The sequence below is a fragment of the Akebia trifoliata genome, chromosome 4 (genome assembly GCF_017979445.1).
Source record: "Akebia trifoliata isolate Shusen 1 chromosome 4, ASM1797944v1, whole genome shotgun sequence".
Classification (NCBI taxonomy): Eukaryota; Viridiplantae; Streptophyta; class Magnoliopsida; order Ranunculales; family Lardizabalaceae; genus Akebia; species Akebia trifoliata.
Genome location: NC_141378.1, coordinates 24,015,640 through 24,040,299, shown reverse-complemented (window position 1 = coordinate 24,040,299; position 24,660 = coordinate 24,015,640). Strand labels below are relative to the sequence as shown.

General features: G+C 36.4%; 1 protein-coding gene across 1 annotated transcript; it reads left to right on the top strand.

Moving 5' to 3' along the window:
• Nucleotides 1-1,268: 1,268 nt before the first annotated feature.
• Nucleotides 1,269-24,464, top strand: LOC147404552 (uncharacterized). Its single transcript, XM_086440566.1, has 12 exons — nt 1,269-1,438; nt 2,610-4,076; nt 6,496-6,503; nt 9,638-9,813; nt 14,424-14,484; nt 14,585-14,683; nt 20,022-20,116; nt 20,464-20,577; nt 20,772-20,839; nt 22,452-22,562; nt 23,687-23,924; nt 24,197-24,464. Exons 2-12 carry the CDS (start codon nt 2,713-2,715, stop codon nt 24,305-24,307), a joined length of 2,445 nt encoding a protein of 814 aa, XP_086296692.1. The 5' UTR covers nt 1,269-1,438; nt 2,610-2,712; the 3' UTR covers nt 24,308-24,464.
• The last annotated feature ends 196 nt before the right edge of the window (nt 24,465-24,660 follow it).

Here is a 24,660-nt window from a genome sequence, read left to right as displayed (position 1 = left end):
AGATCAACTCTCAGTGCGGAACAACACATAGCTCGGTCTCAATTCCCCAAGCATAATAAAACAAAATAATTAAATCGATTTAAGCTCTTCCCCACACCGAATCTCAGCATTAAATGTGATATCTCAATGTTTATTTGGGAAATTAATGATGTTCTTTGACTCACCCTCTTCCAAACAGTGAAATCATACAAACTCAACATTTATTGCACTGAGACTCTACTAATCTAATTTATATATCAATATTAATTAAGCATAAACACAAAATCTAACAGTAAAGTCTGTTCCCCATCCTATCAACATACAGTTGGAAATACACCTAAATAAGAAATATGGTGACACATGTTCTTGACACCCAACTATAAAACCCCATTTCAAAAATTGAGGGAGGTTTCAAAACCTGAGTTCTCTTAAGCATTCGATTCTTTGATAGCTTTCTACTCCCTGCAACCTATTGTTCATCATCTTCTCCAACTCTTTCAACCTAAATTTTCATCGTTTATTGACCTAATCTTTGGAGAACTTTTGACAGGCACAACACCGAGGTCACATCCTTCTCACAATCTTGTCTTCTACTGAGCCTGAAGCCACGAAGGAGTAGAGGACAATTAGGCCATCATCAGAGAAAGAGAAGGGGATGGTTAGATCAAGCTTTCCATCAAAAGATTGTCCTCATATCGAGGAGTGGTAGCTCAAAAAAATTCTCTACAAATAATATTCACCCTTCTTTCATTATGATTAGTAAAGGTGTCTAAATCCCCCTTAATTTTGAGCGGTATCTTTATGGTCAAGTTAATAACCATTTTCTTTCTAAATAAGTCCCAAATATCTTTTTCTCACCTCTTTAACTTATAACCTTTTCAATGGGGATTGACATCCATTCTGGGGATTTGGACGATATTTGACAAATGAAAATGATATTCTGATAATTTTGAGCACAGAGAAATAACTTTGATCCATTTTGATAATTTGTAATGATGAATAACGAATGAAGTTCTCAAATTTTGAAGAGCCGTAACATTTTCGTTGCACTATCATGTATGCACTGTGGATATTTCGGGAAGTTCTATTCAGTGTCGAATTTGAGAAGAAAAAAGGGAATTAGGATTATCTCTATTGTTTGGATACTTGACGAAAATAAATCAAGAATATGGTATCCAGAAAATTTCCCATTACTCGCTTATTTGGCTACTCTTCCAAATAAAGTATTTATCTGATTTGATCATCTCCGCCTATACAGGTCCGGGAGACACATATTCACGAAAAAGAAGGGATGATGGCATTTTCGTCATTAAAAATGAAATATATGGTGAAACTTTTGTGGACCCTTATCGCATATAATTAGGGTAGAGAGAGAGGGACCTAACTCATTAGGTTATAGAGAGAGACAGAGAGAGAGAGAGACAGAGAGAGCAGAGTGAGAGGGCGATCGACAACGAAGGTAAGTCATTGCTCCTCGTTCAAAGTTTTAGGGTTTCGTTTTCGTTATTTTTTTCCTCTCTGTTCTTTTTCAAAACCTTAGTTCTCTCCAGTGTCTTACAATTTTAACAGTAAAAGAGAATACGGTTCTCAAGTTCACATGTTTCTTGATTTCGTTTATTTGTAATTCTTGGGTAGATTTGAAATGAAACCTAGTATTGTAATCTTTGCGAATTTTGGTACCTCTGGTTTGTTAATATGCTATTAATGTTGATTTCGGAGTTTGTTCTGTAATTCTTAATGTTATTTGTTGATAATTGTGCTAATCCCGAAGTTTAGTCTGATGGAGATTGTGAAATTTAGTATTTTTTCCTTCTAAGGTGCAATTTTTTTTTTTTTTTTTTTCCATTAGAAAATTCTCTGATCGAGCGGTAGATTAATTTTTCAGCATTGCAATTGTGATGAGAAGACACACCTTTTGTGATTCTTTATTAGTGTAAGGACTTTAATTTGCAGGTGACACTCTGGCAAATTATTACATCTTTGAAGGATCTGAGAAACTGTTGTTATGTTTTTTGTTTTTCTAAATGATTTAAGTTTTTGCCATCTTAATTCGTTTGTTCTGATGGAGATGATGAAATTTAGAAATGTTTTAGCACTTTTTGTGTCTAAAGTAGTAACTTTTTTATGTCAATAAGACATTCACTGATCAAATGGTATATTAAATTTTCAGAATTGCAATCGTTATTCATAATGAAGAACACGACTTATTTTTGTGATTCTTTATTAGTGTGCGGGCATTGCTTTGAAGGTGTCACTTAGTAAATGTTTCCATCTTTGAAGGACACAAGAAAATGTTGTGTTGTTTTTGTTTTTCTTGAGGAAACTGGTTAAGTCGCAGGTGACTCTCTGCAAATTTTTACATCTTTAAAGGATCCGAGAAACTGTTGTTGTGTTTTTGTTTTTCTTAATGATTTAAGTTTTAGCCATCTTAATTCATTTGTTCTGATGGAGATGATGAAATTTAGAAATGTTTTAGCATTTTTTTTGGGTCTAAAGTAATTTTTTATGTCAATAAGACATTCACTGATCGAATGGTATATTAAAATTTCAGAATTGCAATCGTTATTTGTAATGAAGGAACACGACTTATCTTTGTGATTCTTTAATAGTGTGTGGGCTTTGCTTTGCAGGTGTCACTTAGCAAATGTTTCCATCTTTGAAGGACACAAGAAACTGTGGTGCTGTTTTTGTTTTTCTTGAGGAATCTGGTTAAGTTGTAATATCTTGAACAGTATGAGTGGTGCTCCTAAAAGATTGCATGAGGAGGTCAGTTATCCCACAACTTCAAAACATGCACTTGAAGACACAGGGGCATTTCATAATAATCTTTCTGGGAAATTGACTCAGTCAACTGCCAATGAATATCGCCCACCACCTTTTGAACCGGGACCGGATGGAAGGTTGGCGAAGGTTCCCCGTACCGAACCCCGTGATGCCGACAAACGATCACCAATTCTTCCAAGTTATCGAATGCCATCATCTAATGATTCATTCCTGGCTCATATGGTCACTTTGGAAAATAGGTTGGAATCAAGAGACTCCAAGGACAACAAGGATCCCAAGGCTGAGAACAGAGATGCAAAGGCAGAAAGTAGGGAAGTGCACACTGAGACAAGGGCTGATCCTCAATTTTCTAAAAGTGAGAAATTTGTGAGGTTAGAAAGTAGGGGAGATGATAATAAAGAAGTGAAATATGATAGGGAGCCTCATATGGGTTTTAAGGGTGATATTAAGACAGAAAAGGATGGTTATACTGCTGGTAATAGTCATGTGAATTGGAAGGAACCCAAAGAACAGCATAGAGGAAAAAGATTTCCCGAAACACCAGGAAATGGCATGGATCCATGGCGTCATTCACAAAGTAATTTGCACATCGCAAGTGAGATTGGGAAGGAAGGTTCAACCACAGAAGAGCGAGATTACTTAGAAGCACATGAGGCTGTTGGGGAGAACAAAGTTGATACTAAAGTTGATGATAAATTCAAAGAGAAAGAAAGAAAAAGGAAGGAAGAGAAATACAGGGATTGGGGAGAGAGGGACAAGGACAGAAATGACCGTCGAAACAACCTGCAAATAGGTAATAGCATTAGTGAACGCAGAGAATCAACACGGGAAGAAAGAGAATCAGAGAGGTGGGAGAGGGAGAGAAAAGATATTCAGAAAGAGGAGCGACCAAAAGAGAGGGAAAAGGATCACGTTAAGAAGGAAACATTGAATGGGGTTGAAAAAGAGGGTTCACACAATGAGAAAGAATTGATGGATGGATCTGCAAGATTGCCTGAACAGGAAAATCCGGCACTGGAGCATAATAGGAGGAATAAGGAATTTGATAGCTGGAAAGCTGTTGATAGGGATGCTAAGGACAGGAAGAAAGACAGGGATATAGATGTTGAAGGAGATAGACATGAAAAGCGCAGTAGGTATTATGAAAAGGAATCAGATGATGGATATACAGAGGGAGATGGAGGTACAGAAAGGGAGAGAGAAGGTTTTGGCTATGGTGTTCAGCAGCGTAAGAGGATGCTTCGACCTAGGGGCTCCCCTCAAGTGGCTAATCGGGAGCCTCGTTTTCGGTCCCGTGTCCGGGATAATGAAGAGTAAGTTTTACTTTATTTCTTTATTTTTTCATTGTTCATGCAAGGTATGGATTATGTCAAATAGCTTTTGTGCACTATTCTATTTACTCTATGTAGCCGTATGTTTTATGTCATCCATATGACATACTTTTTTATCCATGGAAATATCTTCTGTTAGTCTGGTGGTTAGGTTATGGCCATGGAATGAGAGTTCCTGTCTACCTCATGGAGGTGTTCAGTAATGAAATTTAAGGTGCATGTTGGTGCTTATACAGAAAAAACAAATTGTGTTCGGATTGGACACAATATATATATATATTCAGCAGCTAACGTTAGGGAGCCAACACGTTTGTCCTATGTGTTTTAAAAGTTTTGGATTGGGCTGATTTTTTGTGAGGATGATCTTCTCACCTTAGAGATCATCCTCACAAAAAATCAGCTTAATCCGGAACTTTTAAGCCACATAGGACAAACATGTTGGCTCCCTAGCGTTGGCTGCTGAACACCACCCTATATATATTTTGATAGGTAAACCACTTTATTAATTGAAAAATGAAGGCAGTTGAGGCGACCAACCAAATATACAAAAGAGAAAAAAGAATCTCAATCCCCAAAGGGCTCATGAAGAACATAGAGCCTCCCATCTAAAAACAAAATCCTCAAAAAAAACCCCTTTAGAAACTTCCTCCCCTTTACACCAATAAAATAAAAAGCCAAGGATAAACACAATCATGTCATGATCATCCCTTTCCAACCCCGAAACAATCTCCTATTCCTTTCTAACCAAGTACCCTAAATATGGCAAAAGGAAGCAAGGCCCAAAGCTTTTTCTTCTAGCCGCATAATGGATTTGATGATCAATTGTTGAAAAGAAACAAACAGTTGAAAGGAAAAAAACCCAACTTGTATTGAAAAGATTCAAGAAATGGTACATGCGAGACACAAAAGGACAATGGATGAGAATGCGATCAATGGATTTACCACTTTTGTAACACAAGGGAAAGAAATTTGGGGTTACAAAATCTCGTTTAATAAGAAGATCCAGAGTAAGCACTTTACCAGAAACCACAAGCCAAGCAAAAAAAATAAATTTTTGAAGGAACCTTTTCACCCCAAATTGAACTCATTGGGAAAGAACCATGCCTATGAGGTAGGAGGTTCTCCCTGAAAGAACTAACTGAGAAGCGTCCTTTCTTCGAGCAAGTCCATTCCCGACTGTTGTTCTGAGAAGGCTCTATTCGAATATTGTCCAACTTTGAAAGAAGGTTTGTTAATCCCAAATTTCCCTTGCCGTTAAAGGCCCGTTTAAAACCCAAATCCCAGGAAATGTCATCCCATTGCGAATCCAGAACGTCGAGATAGGCATATCCTTTTTGGAGGATAACTCGTAAAGTGAAGGAAACTGCACTGATAAAGAAGTCTCACTGTCCGACTTATATTCCTAGAAACGAATCCTTTCTCCATTTCCAACTTTGAAACCTGTCCACTTCCTAAACTCTTGGCTAACCTTAAGAATTCCTTTCCAAACCTCACACCCAAAAGAACCCCTAACTTCACCGCTTTCCCATTCAAAAGAGTGTTCTCCAAATTTTCCTTTTATGCTTTTCCTCCATAGAATCTCCTTTTCCTCCCCAAATCGCCATAACCACTTTCTTTCCAAGTAAGGCAACCTTAGTCATCCTAAAACCTTTATCCTTAAACCACCGTTTCTTTTTGGGGAGCATATGACCTTCCATTTCACCAAATGGTATTTACAACTTCGCTCCTTATCGTTCCACAAAAAATCTCTAATCATTCTTTCCAAATTAGCCTCAATTTTCCTTGGCAAAGTAAATAAAGACAAGTGATAGACTGGGATACTCTCCAAAGTGCTTTTGGATCTCATGTTCATCTCCCACAGGCACATAAGATGCTTTTCTAAGCGAATTCCGTTACTAGTTAGCTACTCAAAACTTCGAGATACATTTCAGACTTGGTTATACTGTTGGTTGGCAACTTAAATTTCATTGTGAAACACATTCTAAGACTAACACAATAAACAATGGCAATTTTTTTTTAATGAACAAATGATGAAATTCTTGATTACAAATTTGCTGTAATTTTCAAAATTACACTCATCATTATCATCAAAGCCTTATGGTCCTTATCCCAAGTATTTGGGTTTGGCTGCCAAATTACACTGCAAGTGATTAAAATACAAATCAAGGAGGTAGGGCTGGGTCTATTCTCCAACTACCATATGTCTTTGGAAATTCTAATGCTATGCAACATTAGTGCAGAGATAGATTGATAATTATTATTATTTTGCCTGTAAAGTCAATTAATTGAGTACCACATATTTTCTGAGAATAATTCTCTTATAGTGGTGTTTTATCCTCTTGTGCTTCCTTTCCATCTTTGAAAATATGCTAATTATCTCATTCTCTCTTTTCATTTGCAGATCTCAAGGTTAGCCAATATCTTCTTCTTAACAGATTTGATTGAGCTGCTACTTTAGTCAAATTGGAACCAACAGGAACATGTGTCATGTTGAAAAGCAGATATTTTTATCTGTTGGAAATTTAGGCTCAATGTTTTCTAGTTTGCAAAAATTTAATATTGGCCTATATTTTGTGGTGTGTATGTTAATATTTTTTATGCATGTTGATGTAGTATGCTTCAAGATGGTTTTCTTTTTGGGTACTATGTGATTGCTAGATGCTGAAGCACAATTCATACTTCTGTCTTCTTATCTTGGGTATGGATATGAGTATGGTTAAGGTTTTAGACTCCTAATTCTTAGGGCATGGGAACACAGATAGCATTGTGTTCTTTTATTTCTAAATGTCATGGTAATATATATATATATATATATATATATATATATATATATATATATATATATATATATATATATTATTTTATTTATTTATTTTTGTCCATTTTAACATGCTGTCGTGACTTTTAAATATTTATTTTAACTTTACAATATTCGTGTACAGCTGATCCTTATCCAAAACAGATCTAACACCCATACTCATGTACTGTCATGTTGACATCATGTACTCAGAGTGATTTTGAAGGGACCGAGTATGTTAACCTGTGCCTGTGGCACTTGTAGGTCGTTTTATTGGATTCAGTCAAGTGGTCCTACCTCACATCCCTCCTTGGCGTAAAATTGATGCCCTTGAACGAGCTTAACCATCCTGCAAATGTACCTCTTTTTTCAAAACTGTTGATTTGTTTGTCCAGGAAAAGGTCCATCCATTAGATGGTTTTAGTCATTCCATTGGGTTGTCAGCAACCTAAGATGTTGTTCATCGGAGGGCTGACTTGCTGCATGGTCTCAAATTGTCTGATTGTGCTCCAAGTGATGAAAGTTGGATGAGGAAGAATGAATGTTCTTATGTACGTGCTATGCCACTGTACGAGATTCTCTCTCTTTTGAGATCATGGAAAAGTAAGGTTGCCTTCTACACAATTCTCTTTCTTTTGCGATCATGGAAGAGTATGTGGCATAGTACATCAGTTTCATTGGCCTATAGAAGCTGCGTTGTTGTGCATATGCCCAGGGATCTTCCTTCTGATGGTGGTTTGAATTTAGATTTCAACTGCTTGAGCTTACAACATTGGTCTGATCACCGGCCAGAAACTGTTGACGTTTCTGTAAAGGAGCATTCAGTGTTGAGAGTCCTTTGAGCTTTTCTTTTCCAATTGAGTGTCCAGTCTCAATTATTTGTACATGCCGATAGACATATAATGCTTTTTTGACTAAAGAATTTTTCTTTCAAAAAAATTATTTTCTTGAGTATAAATTTCCAAATTCCAAACTTCCTCATGTCATTGTTATTTCTACTATTTTATTTCTAAGCAGTTGCATTATTTTTTTGATCAGTATTTATTTGTCATTATTGATAAACATCTCCAAGAAGTGTCGAGATCAATTGATATCTTATCTCTGATTAACATAGACATTCTGGGGCACTCAGATCTGGGAAGCTAGCAAATATAATGTCTTTTCTGTTAGATCATTTTTTAGGTCGTTGACAACTCCCAACTGAGTTTCTTTTTCTGATATTTTCATATGGCCCCCAAAAAGTTCTTTCTTTATTTGGGATGCGTCCCTTGATTTTTTTTTTTTTTTTTTAAATTTTAGACAAACTCATGGTTAGGGGTATCTCTTTAGCTAGCTTCTGTTTCCTTTGTGTATTGGGCCGAGAATTGCTTGCCCACATCCTTATCCATTTGCGTATTTTCAAAAGATGTATGCTCCCATTTTCTTTATTTATTTCGTGTTTGTTGGTGCTTCCCATCCTTAACTTTGTCCTTATTCCAAGGTTTACACCTTAACGGAATGTTGCTCAAGAGATGGATCCTATGGTCCCTAACTTCATTTGCTGTTTATTGGGAATCTGGTTGGAATGGAATAGCATGATCTTTATAGGGATAGAACATCCTTTGCATGAAGTTGGCGTGTCCATTATGAGTTTTATATTCTAGTGGAACAAGATCTACAAGGAGTTCAGATGACTCTTTTTTGAGGATATTTTTGTTTAATTGAGCCTCTCTATGATTCGTGAGGTTTTTTGTATGTACTTTTGTAGTTTTCTTGTGGTTCTTGTGTTTCTTTTGGTGATTGCTCTCTGTTTTCCCGGTGGTTGGCCGCCCTGACCACCTCCCCCCCTCCCTCTCTCTCTTAATAATTCCATTACATTTTCAGAAAGCTCAATTCATGGAGGGTTTGTTGGTCTCAAGAGTCAGCACTATGATTGCGTGGATGTTGTGATTTCTTTAATGCTAAATGTCTGTTGTGCTGCTTTTTTGTTGCATAAATAATTGTGATTCTATTTGGTGCAAAATAACATAGAACATTATGGAACTTTTGGATTTTCACAATATAAGAAACAATTAGATTATGGGTTGACTTGGTATGTTTATGAGCTTACACATCAGCGAAACTGAGAATTTTTCAAAACAAGTTACTTTCCCCCGTATTGACAACATATGAACACATGGTAGTTTTAAAATCTATTCTAGCTCAAATTTTGTATGACCCCCTTGCCATAATAAAATCTTATGGTTTGTATCCCAGTCATACAAATAATATAGAGTTAGTATCTCATAGTTAATAAAAGTCTTACAGTTAGTATCTCACTCAAACAAATAATATAGTCATCGAAGTTGATTGTTTGATGAACTCAAACCCAATCATTAAACTTCTAACAACTGTCTAATAATTTAACATACAAAATGCATGACCCACATTAGAAAATAAAAGTTAGCCCCCTCTCAATATTGATGTTCCAGTTAGTGAACCCTTCTACAATATATGGTGTCTCACACCCTCTAGGAACTATCCATGTTTTCTAACTGTGTTTTGTTTCTTTTGTACACACTTAAGAGCTTCAAGAAGGCTTGACATTGCTGTCAGGGCGAAAGCATGAGTTTTCCATCTGTGTTGTGGGTTTTTGAAAAAATGAGTAGTATTGGACAAATACAAACGATAAATTTAGAAAATTGAATATCTCAGGCATTGAGGTTTGGCTCTTGTTCTGTTTCATGTGCATATTTGTTACATTTAATAGTTATAATCTCTGTGGCAGATAAACCTGAAGTATCAAGTGTTGTTTATAAAGTGGGTGAATGCATGCAAGAATTGATGAAATCCTGGAAGGAATTTGTAGCTTCTCTGGATAATAAAAATGGTGAAAGCTCTGACAGTGGTCCAACTTTGGAAATTCGAATACCAGCTGAATACGTTACAGCCACAAATCGTCAAGTAAGCATGGAATACAAAATGTGATTGTTCAATAATTGTTTGTAATAATCAATTTTGTGATTCATCAGTTTATTTGTGTTACTTTTTTTTCTTCTTTTTTCTCTTTGTTGTTTTAGTTCCCTAACCAAGCCCGAATCTTTGGGGATAAGGCTTCAACAATGGTAACAAGTTGTTTTAGTTTTTTTGATAAGTATACAATTATATTAATGAAAAAAGGAACATAAAAATATAAAAAGAGAAGGCCGAGATAGCCCTTCAGAAAAGAGAAGCAAGAAGGGCCAAAAGAAGGGCAAAACACTAAGATTTACAAAAAGAATCCCATCTAAAAACAAAATCATTGAAAGTAATTCCCAAGAACTCCTTGTTAACTTTGGACCAAAGGTACAAGTAGCCCAAAAGCTCTATAAAGACACCATGAGAGCTTCTCGCCTTACTTTGGAACACCCTGTTATTTCTCTCATTCCACAACCCCCAAGCAATAACCGAGGGAAGAATTGCCCAAATGTGCCTTTTTCTGAAGGAGAAATGTTTTTAGCCCATCCTCCTAACAAAGAGAAGAAATTGTGAGGAAAGACCCAACTTATCTAGAATTCCCCAAGGAAAAGAGACCAAATATCATAAGAAAAATAGCAATAGATTAAGGCGTGGTAAGCAGATTCCCCATCCCTTGAGCATAGGGGGTAGAAATTAGGAGTGATCCAACCTCAAACGATCAAATTGTCCATCGTTAGAATCCTTCCTAAGAAAGCCAATCAAACAAAAAAGGAGACCTTGGAAGGAACTAACTTAGATCAAATGATAGACTCCGAAAAGGAACACTCAAAGAAAGGAAGAAGCGACTTATGAAAAAGAATAGATAGAGAATCTTAGATCTTTAGCCTTCGTCCATTCCCACCTATCTTGTTTATTCTCTTTGAGTTGGCAATAATTCAAGAGATCAAGGAAAGATACTACCTCCGTTAGCTCCCAATCATTAAAGTTTCTCCTAAACTCTAGGTCCCAAGTAGTAGTTGGACCATTGCTAATCAGACATTAATGTATCGAGCAATTCTTCTTCAAGGAACAAACGTACAAGACGGAAATTGAGTTGACAAAGATGAGATTCCATACTAACTATCTTCCCAGAACCTAATTTTGTCTCCCCGAACCCACTTTGAATCTAATACCTCTATCACCTTAAGAATCCCTTTCCACAAGCTATACCCATACGTGTTTTTAGCCTCACCACTATACCAGCCTAACATATTCTCCTCGTATTTAGCCTAAATAACCCTCCTTCTTCCACAAGCTACCCATCTCCTCGCCAAACCTCCAAAGCTACTTACTTAAAAATGCTCTATTAGCCAATTTTAGACCTCTAATCCCCAGCCTCCCATTTATCTTAGGCATGTATATCTACTTCCATTTGATCAAATGGTATTTTCTCTTTCCATTCTTATCATTCCACAGAAAATTTCTCATAAGCCTTTTCATTCAATTTTCCACAGACTTAGGTAACGAAAACAAGGAAAGGAAGTAGATCGGGATACTCGTCAAGGTGTTTTTGATCAAAGTTACTTTCCCCCCTCTGGATAAGTATTTGGCCTTCCATGTTCTCAACTTACCTTCCAATCTCTCAATCACACCTTCCCAAATTCTCTTGCTATTGTAAGGAGCTCCCAAGGGTAAACCCAAATAAGATGTAGGTAAAGTATCATAATCACAACCCAATGTTGTAGCCATCATCTAAAGATTATTCAAATCGCTTATCCCAAAAAGTTTACTTTTTTGCAAATTAATATGTAATCTTGAAATTGCCTTAAAACGACACAATTAAGACTCGAAGCACTCTCACTTGGTCCTTAGAGTGGTCCAAAAACACCAAAGTATCGTCCGCAAATTATAAATGAGAAATCAAAGGTTCGTCATTGTTCACCCTAAACCTTGATAGCTTCCTTAAATCTACCGCTTTTCTAAACAATTTACCCAAAGCCTTTGCTACTATAACAAACAAGAACAGAGATAAATGATCACATTGTCTTAACCCCCTCGATCCTCTAAAAAAGCTGGCTGGACTACCATTGACTAAAATAGAATAAGACACCGTAGTAATGCATTTCATGATCCAACTAGTCCAATTTGTTCCAAAGCCCATCCTCCCCATCATATGCTCCAGGAAATCCCAACTCACGTGATCACAAGCCTTTTGCAAATCTATTTTCCCAATAATCCCTTCTTTCTTGTCTTTAATCCTCGAATCAAGACACTCGTTAGCCATCAACACTCCATTTAAAATTTGCCTCCCCCTAACGAATTCCCCTTGCTCATCATTGATAAGTTTATTTTTCCATAAAGTGGAATTTCCACAGAAGAAGCAATCCGATTAATAAACTCTATCAAGGGTATCATGGTGGAAGGAGAAGAGGAAATTAAGGATGGAGTGGTGGGTTATTACAATAATCTTTACAGGGAAAGGGAATCCATAAGACACCACCCGGATAACCTAGAGTTCAATACATTCAATCAGAATGAAAGAACATGGTTGGAAAGACCAATTAGGGAGGAGGGGTTAGATCAGTTCTTTCTTCGTTGAGTGGGGATAAGACTTCGGGGTTGGATGAATTTACTATGGAGTTTTTTAAGCATTGTTGGGACATCATCTCGAATGACTTCATGAAAGTTATCAAGGAGTTGTAAGAGAAGAATTGTCTTGACTATGGTTTGAATAGCACATTTGTGGCTTTGATCCCCAAGAGAGTTAGGGCGGATAATTTAGGAGATTTCAGACCAATTAGTTTGGTGAGCTCAGTGTACAAAATTTTAGGGTTTTTTTTTTTTTTGTTAGTATTTTAGTTCTCTATGTGCCTATTGAAATTAACTTAGGGAGAAAATTGCTGATATGAATCGTAAGTCATGGATATCTTGTGTTCTCACACCTGGGAAAATCTCTTTTAGTTACCAACTCACCTAATAGCGCTTGAAAATATTCAAATCAAGGGAGAAACTGAAATATATTCATAGGACAATAGACAAACCAGTTGATGAGTTGGCAGGAAAAATGTGTATCTGAGGAGGTTTTTTCTCCAAAGGGTGGGGTGGAGAATAGATCGTGGAAACAATAAAAAAAGGAAAAAAAAAAAAAAAAAAACAAGTAGGTCAAGGAGACCTACGAAAGCATTACAAGCAAGTATCAAAGCCACTTTGGCCTCCCTCATTTACTACAAAATCCATTCTAATCTCTAGATATCTTCAACCACTTGTACATGATAGCTTTTACCATTTAAAACAATAACTTGGGGCCTCCTCCTTGGCATCGGAGATCCTACAATCCCTTCCCTTCTGCTGATCCCAACAAACTGCAAGTGGAAGGAATCTCCAAAGAATTTGACCTCTAGAGGAGACAGCCAAGGTGGAACGACCCCTAAAAAGGACCATCACCGTCTTGGGCAAACTCCAACTTATCCGGCTGATAGAAGAAAGAACGCCAAACTTTCATTGTTGAAGGAGGAGATGGTTCATAGTTTTTCTATTAGACTTGCACATGGAGCAGAAACCAACAATGCCTATAATATTTTTTTCTTGATAAGAACAATGTCTATAAATGTGACTTGTTGTAGGCCGAGTCTTCATTTCCAACGTAAGTGCGACAGAGAGAAAAAAGAAAAACGCCATGAAGGCAAACTTAAACAAATATAGGAAAAGCTCTTTTGAAACAATTATTTAGAGGTTCACAATAATCTCATGCAAAGCATTGTACCTTACCTAAGAATAACATCTTGCTAGTCACAAGTGAATACTACAACCAATTTTCAATGGATCACTTTTTAGGCCGAAGAAGAATGGTTATTTTTAAGCAAGCCCATGTTCTATTCCAAAAATCTCTAAACATACAAGCTTGTGTGGAATATAAAACTGCGTCGTTTGGAATTTCACGTTAAAAAAATCCTGGGATGGTGGCTCAATGCCATGTAAGAGCCTTAATTCCAAAGAAATGAGGAGCAGGTGATCAAAGAATATTTGGCTGACTAGGTTGTTGGGTGGTGTTTACAAGATCGTCGCTAAAGTTGTAGCTTTTAGGATTGAAAATTTTCTGGCTCTGTCATTACATCTGTAAAAAATTCTTGGTGAAGACAAATCCTTGATTATGTAATAATTGCAATAAACATACATGGTGGATTCTAGAAATTTTGTGCAAATCTGACATGGAAAAAGCATGTGATCACCTTTTGGTGTTTTAAGAATACAAGCTATTGATCATGGGGTTTTTCTGGGAGGAATTGGATGATTTTCTTTCTCTACACTGTAGAGCTTAACTGGTGTGGTATTAAATATTGTGACTTTTAGTGCATAAATAAAGTGAACTGGAAAAGTAATTGTTTTTACCTGAAAGCTATGTATAGCTACACATATTAATACAATTATATCATAATGTGTGTTTAATTACAAAAAAATAAAATAAAAAATATCGTCCTATGTATTGCATTGCACCCTTCAGAAAATGGCGCACTGCATACAATAATTTGCATGTGTCAATGAGTGATACAGTGCTAGCCGTTTCCTTGCTTTCATTGCTCCAAGCAATCTCTTCTGATAATCTTGTTGCTCATTAGATTTTTTAGCTTTATGTGCAGGTCAGAGGTGGTCAGCTATGGGGTACAGATATATACACAGATGATTCAGATCTCGTTGCTGGTATGAAATTTTATACGGAAGCATAAAAAATATTTAATTTGGTCTGTAGATCATAGAACATGGTAATTGATGAGACTAATAATGATGTTTTGTTTATTAGTTCTCATGCACACTGGTTACTGCCGCCCAACAGCATCCCCTCCACCACCTGCTATCCATGAGTTACGTGCAACCATTCGAGTGCTACCACCACAAGAATGTAAGTTCACAGATGAATGTCTAGATTTTGAAGATGAGCATGAATTATGTGTGGAATCTAGTAATTGGAAGAAGTATCCACTTTATAGAACTGATGGTTTTACTGGCTGTCCTAGACCTTTGTAGCATTTGGCCTTTAGATTTTGCATTAATCGTCAATATCTTCTTATGCTTATTTGTGTTTTCTTCTCCGCTCAAGTCTAGTTAGTTTTCATCGCTATAATCCGACATCCAGGTGATAATTTATTTCTCTTTTTTAATTCATGACGAGTCTTCTTTGTATGACTATCAAACTTTACACCCCATTTTATTAATTTTAAGTTTTGAATATTGCCGAGGCATGGAAAAAACCAGGATTTATTAAGTTGCATAGACCTCACATTTGTTTTATTTGAAGAGACTGAGAACCTCACAATAGGTTTGTGTTGCAGTTTGTCTTTATAGAAATTACTTGTGGAAACAATGGAGGTTTTTCTGAGACATCAGACTTTGTTTCAAGCACAACAATTGTGGGATTATTGACAATTCAATGATTGTAAATTTTTTTTTTTTTTTTTTGATAAGTAAAGAGAATTAAAGAGATCAACCCAAAACAAAATAAAACCTAAATTACTCGCTTGAGATCCCACACACAGGATCCCACGTATGTAAGAAATCCTCTAAGAAAACACCTTTTGACTTCTACAAAGGTCTTACACCAAAAGAAAACAAGCCTAAGGATCGAAAGGAAAAGGTCGCAGCTAGATTGCTCGTGTCCTTCAAAAACTCTTTCCTTCCTCTCCTTCCAAACACCCCACGTGATAGCGAAATGGGTTATGCTCCATATCAATCACTTTGAATCTTGAAAAGTCACCTCCAGTTGACTTCACTCCATAAAGACCTCTCTTATTGTGGCCAGCATTTAAAGTACCACACCAAACAACAACAAAAACTGATCCCACACTTCCTTTGCTACCACACAATGCACAAGAAGGTGATGCACTGACTCCTCAGACATGCACAAAATACAACAATTCGGGCCACAAAAGCCTCTATGTTTGAGCTGATCTAATGTAAGAATCCTCTCTCGAACCGCAGTCCACATAAAGAAACTCACCTTAGAGGGCACCCTTGGACCCCACATTGCTAAGTAGGGGAAGGAAGGGTGTCCCCTGCCCTATCCAAATTTTTGTAGAACTCACTACTGGAGAATAAACCCTTACTATTAGTGTCCCACCACCTCAAATCATCTCTATCTGAAACCAAGGGAACGACGTCCAAACACTCCAATAAGTAGGCAATCTCTAGCAATTCCCAATCATCAAGAGCTCTCCTAAAACCAAAGTCCCAACTCATATCATCCTAGTTCTGCACCCAAAAGCAAGAAATTGGAAGGTTCCTTTTTCTTGAGATGGCGAACATCACGAGAAACCTTTCCTTCAAGGGACCCATCGCACACCACGCGTCTTCCCAAAATTTGACTTTATTCCTCCTTTCCACCTTGAAAGCGACTCTCTTCCTAAACTGAGGAAGAACCTTAAGGATGCCTCTCCAAACTCCACACCCAAAGATGGCCTTCACCTCTCCGCTATCCCTCCCGAAAGAATCCTCCTCACACTTTGCCGCGACCACCTTATGCCACAAACTATCCTGCTTAGGGATTAAAATGGGTTGGATTTTATCTGATATTAGAGTGATCAGAAAACTGATCTTAGCGGGTTTGGGTTATTGGAGTAGATCCTAATAAAAAGAACCATGATAAAATGACTCCCCCACGTGGCATACTCAAAATACTCAACTGATGTGGGGTGGTGCCATAACCATACATTTTCTTTCATCAGGATACTCAACCCCATAGATTTATGGGGATGTGCGGTTGTGTATCTGAGGCATAATGTCTATAGTTCTGACAAACCACACGTCAAATGAGCATTTTGAGTATGCCACTTGGGGGAGTCACTTTATCACGACTCTAATAAAAGAGGGATCGGATATGGTTTAATGTTTGTTAACTCGACCCGAATCTGACTGCTATATTGTTTTTTTAGTGTTTTTACTTAAACCCTAGGGTGCATCTAGGTCCTTCACATTCTCTTTTGCTATTTTGAAGTTGCTTCTTGTGGTCTTGCCTCACAATTAGGGCTTAGAGAGTTGATCTCGCCTCTCTAGATTGGAGTAAGTCCCTCTCCCCCCTTCACTCTCTCTTGCTTGATTAGATCAAGTCGATTTTGCCTCTCTCTATCTCTCTGCGTAGGTGAGATCAAGTCTCTTCCTAGCTACAATCTCTTGCTAGTTGCACTGTCTATATTGTTAAACTTCTTCACATGCTGTTTCTAAAGCTGTTGGATTTTATTTTTGATTCAATTTTTTTTTCAAATTTTGTTAAGCCTTTTTGAGATACTGTGATATGATATATTACATAGTCCTTACTTTTCTCCCTCAACCGGTTCTCTTTCAAAGTATCATAGATCTCAAGATAATTAGACTATTTGTAAACAGAGATCTTCTATAAAATAGAGGTTTTTTGCTACAGTTCTTTGAAATTTGCAAGCACAAAGATTCGTTAGACTGAAGACGGTGCTCATAAAAAATCTATCAAAACTTAACAAAAAAAGAGAAATTATCCCCCAAAAAAAATCAATCCGTGTTGGGATTGGTTTTAACAAATAATATAAATTCGGATATGATTTTTAGTATTAGATCCGAGTCGGATTTAGATACGAGTCCATATTGAAAAAATAGATCCGAATATGGATATAATCATATTAGAGTCGAATCCGACCCATTTTAAGCCCTAATCCCGTTCCATTCCAAACCTCCAAAGCCACTTTCCCAACAAAGTCCCATTAAACCCACGTTTTTGAAACCAAGGTCCCTCAAGCTCCTAACTGAGCCCTTAGTTAGAATGGAAGACTTATTTGGGTGGCCTGCTTTTGCAAAATTTTGACTTAGACAATGTTATGAATAGAGGAATCATCTCAGTAAATTTTTGTGGTCTTTGCAAAGAGGATGGGGAGTCTGTGGATCATTTATTACTTCATTGTAAGTTGGCTTCAGAGATTTGGTCACATTTCTTGAGCTTCTTTGGTTTTTCATGGTGTGCTTTGAAGACCTTCCGTGAATTAGTTGTTGGGTGGGGTTAGCCATTGGAGCAGGTTTCGTGGCCTTCAAGAAAAAACTTTGGAGCTTGACGCCCTTTGCAATTTGTTGGGAGATTTGGAAAGTGAGAAACCTTAGGAACTTTGAGGGAAATGGGATTTTTTGTGTGAAATTTTGTTTTCAATCTTGGGGTCTACTTTTGTGTGGAGCAAGGTGTTCCAGGAATCGAATTGGGTCTTCTTTGAAGATTTTCTGACAAAGTAGGTTGGGTGGCATTGAGGTGAAATTTTGGGTTTTTTCTTCTTCTTGTTGTACTTTTTCATGGTCATCTCGACTGTGTTTTGTTTCAATAAAGATCTTTGACTTTTCAAAAAAAAAAAGTGATCATGGAGGACTGCACTGACAGCTGGGTCATTGACTATACTGTCATAAATTGTTTTGTTGCTGATTTCTTGAATTATGTCTTAAGGAAATCTTTTCTGTTCATTGCCCGCACTTTTCTCCATCTAATAAAATTTATCTTATGCATAAGAAGTTCATTGATTTAACACTTTTATGTACTTCTATGAAGGATTCAATGTTCTCTTTTAAAGAAATTCAAAACTATGTTCATAAGATTTTTTATATTATTTGCATTTCGCGTTTTTTTTATAGGGTAAGTCATTTCTTTGGGACTCTGGCCGTGCCAATTTGAGCCAACGTAATTTCCTGTCCTGTCCCCACTTCTCCCCCCCCCCCCCCGCCAAACCAATGTTCCAGAAAGAGAAAGGGTTACAAATCCATAAGTGAGAGCATTCTAATTACGAGTAAAATCCTTGGACACTGGCAGTGAGGCAGTGATCTACTTTATCCTAAAAAAAGCCATTGGCTTTGCTCTATCCATAATCGTGAACATGTGTCCAACAACACTATTCTCCAAAGCTTCTTGTCCTTGAACCTTAACGGGACCTTTATGTTAGACGTAAATACTCAAAGTACCTTTTGGAGGACTAAAGAATATAAAATAATGAAAGGGAGAAACTATGCATCTTCAAGCAAGCTTTCAATTTATGAATAAATGGTTTCCCCTTTCTCCTGGACTTTTTTTTGATGTGCAGGTTAGTAAATATCATTTTATGATGATTTAAATGAACCACCATTTTAATTTTGTCCAATAGCATTTTCCTTATGAATGCATCTACTCTAAGGGGAATCAGCTTCCCTGAAATCCGTCAATCCTTCATCAAAAGGTCTCATAGAGGAATTCTCGTTGGGTTCCCCTTCTCCAAAGTTCTGAATCCTCACCATCTGCTCAAATGAGAGTTGCTTCAAGCCAATGGAAAAGAGTCTCATCGCACACTCAATCTCCCTATGTAGAAGATTTCTTTTGAAAGAACGTGGGCACTCTGTAGTTCTGTTCCTTCTTATGACCAATGGTTTGCTGAACCCCTTGTCCATTTATCTTTTGCATGACTCGTGTAAATGCATATAGATCCATATTTTGATATGTTTTCATATTAAATTTAGCCTAAATCTACTGGAAAAAAGAGTGTGGTGTTAGAATTGGAACTTTCCTACTTAGTTTAACACCCAATTTTTGAGCTATGATTTCCGATTTTGTACTGTGTGATGTTTTTGACATTCAGATTTCTTATTCAATTCCTTTTTTTAATATCATTTTTCATTATTAAAATATGCTCAAATTGAATTGTGTTTATTTTTTTGGGTGTGAAGTTTGAAGGTTGGGTTGACATGTTTCCATATGTCGAGCAGAAATTTGTAGTATGGCTTTGGTAGTGTTTGATCACTTGACTACATGTCACATCCTTTCTCCAACATATTAGGAAATGTTACATGATACGTTGATTTTGTATCTATTTCTTGCCTTTCCAGTCAGAAATTGAGATTTCGAAAATAGGCTGCAGGAACTGTTGCAACACATTGAATTTTAAAACCTTATTCATCTTGTGAAAGAATGTTAAATGTCCAGTCATTTATATCATTCTGAACTTAGCATTCTATAAAATTCATTTTCAGAAATAACATTGAGCTGGTGTAGTTCAGTTTTAATTCTTGTATTTTGAAAAAAATTATTGATTGAACACCAATGAAAAAAGTAGTCAGTCAGTTGTCATATTCTCCTGTGCTTACCTCCAGAGATGCAAAACTGAGGTTGTAGAAGTTACAAGTTACTTCTGTTTTGCAGCTAGGTTTGTGTATGATTATTAATGTTGTAAAGTGGATCCTATTTTATTAATTTTTTACTGTTAACTTTGTTATAGGTTATACTTCTACATTGAGAAACAATGTCCGTTCCCGTGCCTGGGGAGCTGCAATTGGTTGTAGTTATCGTGTTGAGAGGTGTTGCATTGTGAAGGTGATGGACATTTTCATTATGCCCCCCAATGTATCATTTTTTAGAATATCTTATACTCAAATTCCTTGATAATACTGGTTCCTTTACTTTTCAGTCTGAGATAGTTCCTTCTATTATTTTACTACTGAATCTCGAACCGATTTGCTCAATGGTTCATGTTTCTGGGTTCTCTGTCTCTATTTTCAATAAATGGATTTAGTTACTTTATTTCAAGGCTAATTTCAGAAGATTGTCTTTATAGAATCATCTGGATTTGGTTGGCTATCTCTGTTATGCACCAACTTCAAAAATTCTTTCTTATGTTCTGCTTACCTCGCAATCATTCACAATTTGATTCTTTTCTACAGAAAGGAGGTGGGACTATTGATCTCGAGCCTTGTCTAATGCACACGGCATCTGTGGAGCCTACTTTGGCTCCAGTGACCGTTGAACGCACAATAACTACAAGAGCTGCAGCATCAGTATGTTCCTTTCTTTTCATTTCTTTTTCCTTTTTTTTTTTTTGGGATAAATTTTAACCTTTCTTTTCTGAATCATACTAACGTTTTCAGAATTTATCTATGCAAAAAGATTCAGGTGTTTGAGAATCATTTTTTTTTAAATGAAATAATTTTTTTAATAGTGAAGAACTTAGATGATGGATTTGATATTGTAGAATGCATTACGTCAACAAAGATTTGTGCGAGAAGTCACTATACAGTACAACTTATGTAATGAGCCCTGGTATACTTCAAAACTTCCCTCGATAGTTTTGATATTTTTCTTCGTTAGTTTTGATACTCAATTGTGTTTTTATCCGTAAAGATAATTTTGATAAGCAGCACTACTATTTTTTATGTAATGTTGAATCCGTGATGATGGGTATTTAATGTGAAGAATCTAAGTGGATATAATGGGCATGAAGAAATTCTGAGTTTATCTTGTCTTGGTTTGCATTATCTTCACTATTACATGAAACAAGAACTAGAAGCACAAAACTAATATCTAGTTTCAATGGCATATAATTTTATTTGTCCTTCTCAACCTATAGCCGTACCATGGTTGACATATTTTAAAGGAGTTGTAGAAGAGGCTCTTAACTATTTGACCTATATTATTCTTATTAAATCATCCTCACTGTAACTTTTTATCCATCTGAACCTATTGGTGTGTTTTTATCTTCTGTCTAATTTTTCTCTCTGGTGGTTGTGTACCTATGCACAGGTGGTATTATTATTATTATTTTAATAAGTAGTTAGGTGTTAATTTCCTCTTTATTAATTGGTCAGCAACCTGATTAGGGAAAATCAAATTTGTCATTAAATAAGAGACTAGAATAAGAAATGATGTTATGAAAGGGAAAATTCAAAGCATTAGAAATCTGGGGTTATAAGATGAAAGCCAGTAATACTAACAACTGCACATCTATTAGTACGACAACATATTCAAAGATGAAAATCTGGGGTTCCTATAGAAGGTGAAAATTTGAAGTTTTAATATTATATACAATATATATATATATATATATATCCATATTTTGCTACAACGGAGGTTGTCCCCACTGATTTTGACCTTCCAATTCATGGGTCATCCCACCTATTGGACTATCTTGACTGTCTGCTCGGTCACTTGTGTTTGGACGGGAAATATTTGGCAATGGGTGCACCAAAAACCTATTGATGGATGGTTACAATTTTTCAATTGGTATGTTTGATTGGGAATGAAAAATGGGTGTGAAATCCAATTTTCTTTGAAATCATATTTTCCATATGTTTGATTGGTTTTTCCATGGAAAATGGATTTTGACCCTCATCCAAAAATCTGGCAAACCCGGATTTCATTTTCCCACCTATTCTCATGGGAAAATGAAATCCACCCCAAATTCCACTCCCAAATCAAAATCTTAATCTCTTCGCCCCCACCTTTGGCAGCCACCATCACCCGCTCACCACTGCCCTCCTCCGCTCTCCCTTGTAGTTTTCCGATGCAATCCAACAATGGAATTTGGTTTTTCCACCTACCCATTTTCTGCTACCATTTTCACATGGATTTCAAATTTCATCGAAAATGATTATCCATGCAATCAAACAGACCATTGGTGTTTTTCTTGAGCAGTGCCCAAAAGGTGGTCTTACCCATTGAACAGCCCAGATTGAGTGGACCAGTAACTTGTGGATATTTACATACAGACCTTTTCTTTATAAGATGCACAGAATACCTTCCATTTATTGATATATGTTTTCTTATTTCTACATCATCTACTTGGGGGGGGGGGGGGGGGTGTTGTATTTTAACTCTATCTTCAAAATGGATCGTGGATGGACTTACTGGGTGCTACACTTAATAATTGCTTCAGGATTAAATACAGCATAAGCATAGTTGCTGACAAGGGACTGAAGAAGCCTCTTTTTACGTCTGCACGCTTGAAAAAGGGAGAAGTTCTGTATTTAGAAACACATTCGAACAGGTATTCACTTCATTGACAGAAATTTATATCTGACATGATTAGTGGCAGTATTTATGACAATTGGCATTCAACCACATGCTTTATGACAATTGGCTACCGTGGCGTGCTCTGAAGTTTAAGTATGAAATTTCTTATCATTTATACCTACATTACCCTTCCAGATTGATTGGTGGAAAGAAGGCCAGAAAACGGGTTTCATCTTTCTTTCCTGTTAATTGTGTTTGTTTTTCAATTCACTTTCCTCCCTTGTTTGAAACCAAGTCATGTTTGCTGGTGTTTTGGGCATTCTCAAAAAAGACATTTCTTTTCCCAGACCAAAGTTTAAAGAAAATATTTAAGTTCTATGAATAACTAATCCTAAAAGTTATGACCTTTAATATCTTTTAATTATGGATGTCAGATGGAACTTTAAAGGAAAGACTGTTCTACTGCCAATTAAAATCATATGCTACCAAAAAAAACGCAGCACCTAGAAAATAAACAGACCAAAACTAGTGATCTTGTCAGAATTCATATTTTGGTTTTTAACTTGTTCAATACTTCCAAATTTTGGGTAATTGGGTTTGTTGGAAAGATAACTTAATAAAATTATAACAACAGGAAAAAATGACAGTCAAATACTTGTCGATAAGAGGGAAAATATGCAAAAGATCACTTGGGTTCTGATGTGTGTGTGTGTGTGTGCTTTGACCACCCCACTCTATTCACGTCCTTATCACTTCATCATTTGCAAATAACACGCAACATTTCTTCAATATTGTGCAGTTACTTAAGTTATAACTAAAGCAAGCATATAGAGACTGAAAGCTGCCTATCTATCGTATAAATCAATTGTAACTAGGAAATCATTTGTCTCCTCACTATTTTTTTCTTGTGCTAGTCATAGCTATCTCGTACATGTCCTTAAATATTGTTTTAAGTAGTCGTTACTCATTGGCGAAGAAAATGAGAGAAAAACTTCTATTTCAGATTGAGTTGCATCGTGTTCTCACCCTTACAAAGAGAAACTACAACTTTGTTTAAAGAAAGTTCATTTTTGCTGCGATGTTCAATGACACAGCCATCCAATGATTTTCTTATTTATTTAGTTGTGTATTCTAAATCTTTTGTAATGTTATCTGAAGGTATGAGCTTTGTTTCAATGGAGAGAAGATGGTCAGTCCAATGACAAACTCTCTGGCACCTGAAACGGAAACAGAGAAGCTTCAAACTCACAATTCACATGAACAAAATGGTGAAAGAAGTACAATGGACCGTGGAAACATTTTAGTCGATGTATTTCGGTGGTCTCGTTGCAAGAATCCCCTTCCCCAGAAAGCAATGCGTTCAATTGGGATTCCCTTGCCCCTCGAGTATCTGGAGGTACTTACTAGATCTTTTTATATCTAAGAGCTCCTATGAATATTTGAAAATATAAAGAGATACTTGGATATTCAGTTTAAAAAAAAAGAAGTGAAATAAAACTACTTTTCTAGAAATTTGGATATTCGGAACCAAACCAAGATGATGACACCATTGTCCAGTTTGATGAAATGGGCCTAGATAGATTATGTGATTAAACGATTGAATTATACAAATGGTATCATTATTTTGACAATTGTTCATTTGCTTCTTTGGTATTATCTCTTGTGCAGGTATTGGAGGATAATCTTGACTGGGAAGATGTGCAATGGTCACAAACTGGTGTCTGGATAGCTGGAAAAGAATATGTGCTCGCACGGGTGCATTTTCTCTCTCCAAATTAAGTTAAATTTCTGTTATAAATTTCTCAGACATCATAATTTCTTATTTTATGCGTGTACCAGTAATAATTGTGTAAAAATTCAGATCTTGATGTCTCTGGTTTCATAATTTAAAAGAGTGTAATTTTGTTTAAAAAAAAATAAAAAATTGTTTATTCAACTTTATGGTGTTCATCTGTGTAGGTTTTTTATCTAGACATTGCTGATGCTAAGCATCACATTGGATTGACAATATAGTCCAGAATTAGTGGTAAGGTTTGAAGGGGTCAATCATGGTGGTATAATGTGGCTGGTGTGTTACCCTTGAGACCTGTCACAAGTATGTGTTTGCTCATAATGATGGAATTAAATTTGAA

Coding starts and splice junctions, on each gene's coding strand:
- LOC147404552 (XM_086440566.1), top strand. CDS start 2,713: ATGAGTGGTGCTCCTAAAAGATTGCATGAGGAGGTCAGTTATCCCACA. Junction 20,840..22,451: donor AACTTATGTAATGAGCCCTG/GTATACTTCAAA, acceptor TAATTGCTTCAG/GATTAAATACAGCATAAGCA. Junction 22,563..23,686: donor TTAGAAACACATTCGAACAG/GTATTCACTTCA, acceptor TGTTATCTGAAG/GTATGAGCTTTGTTTCAATG.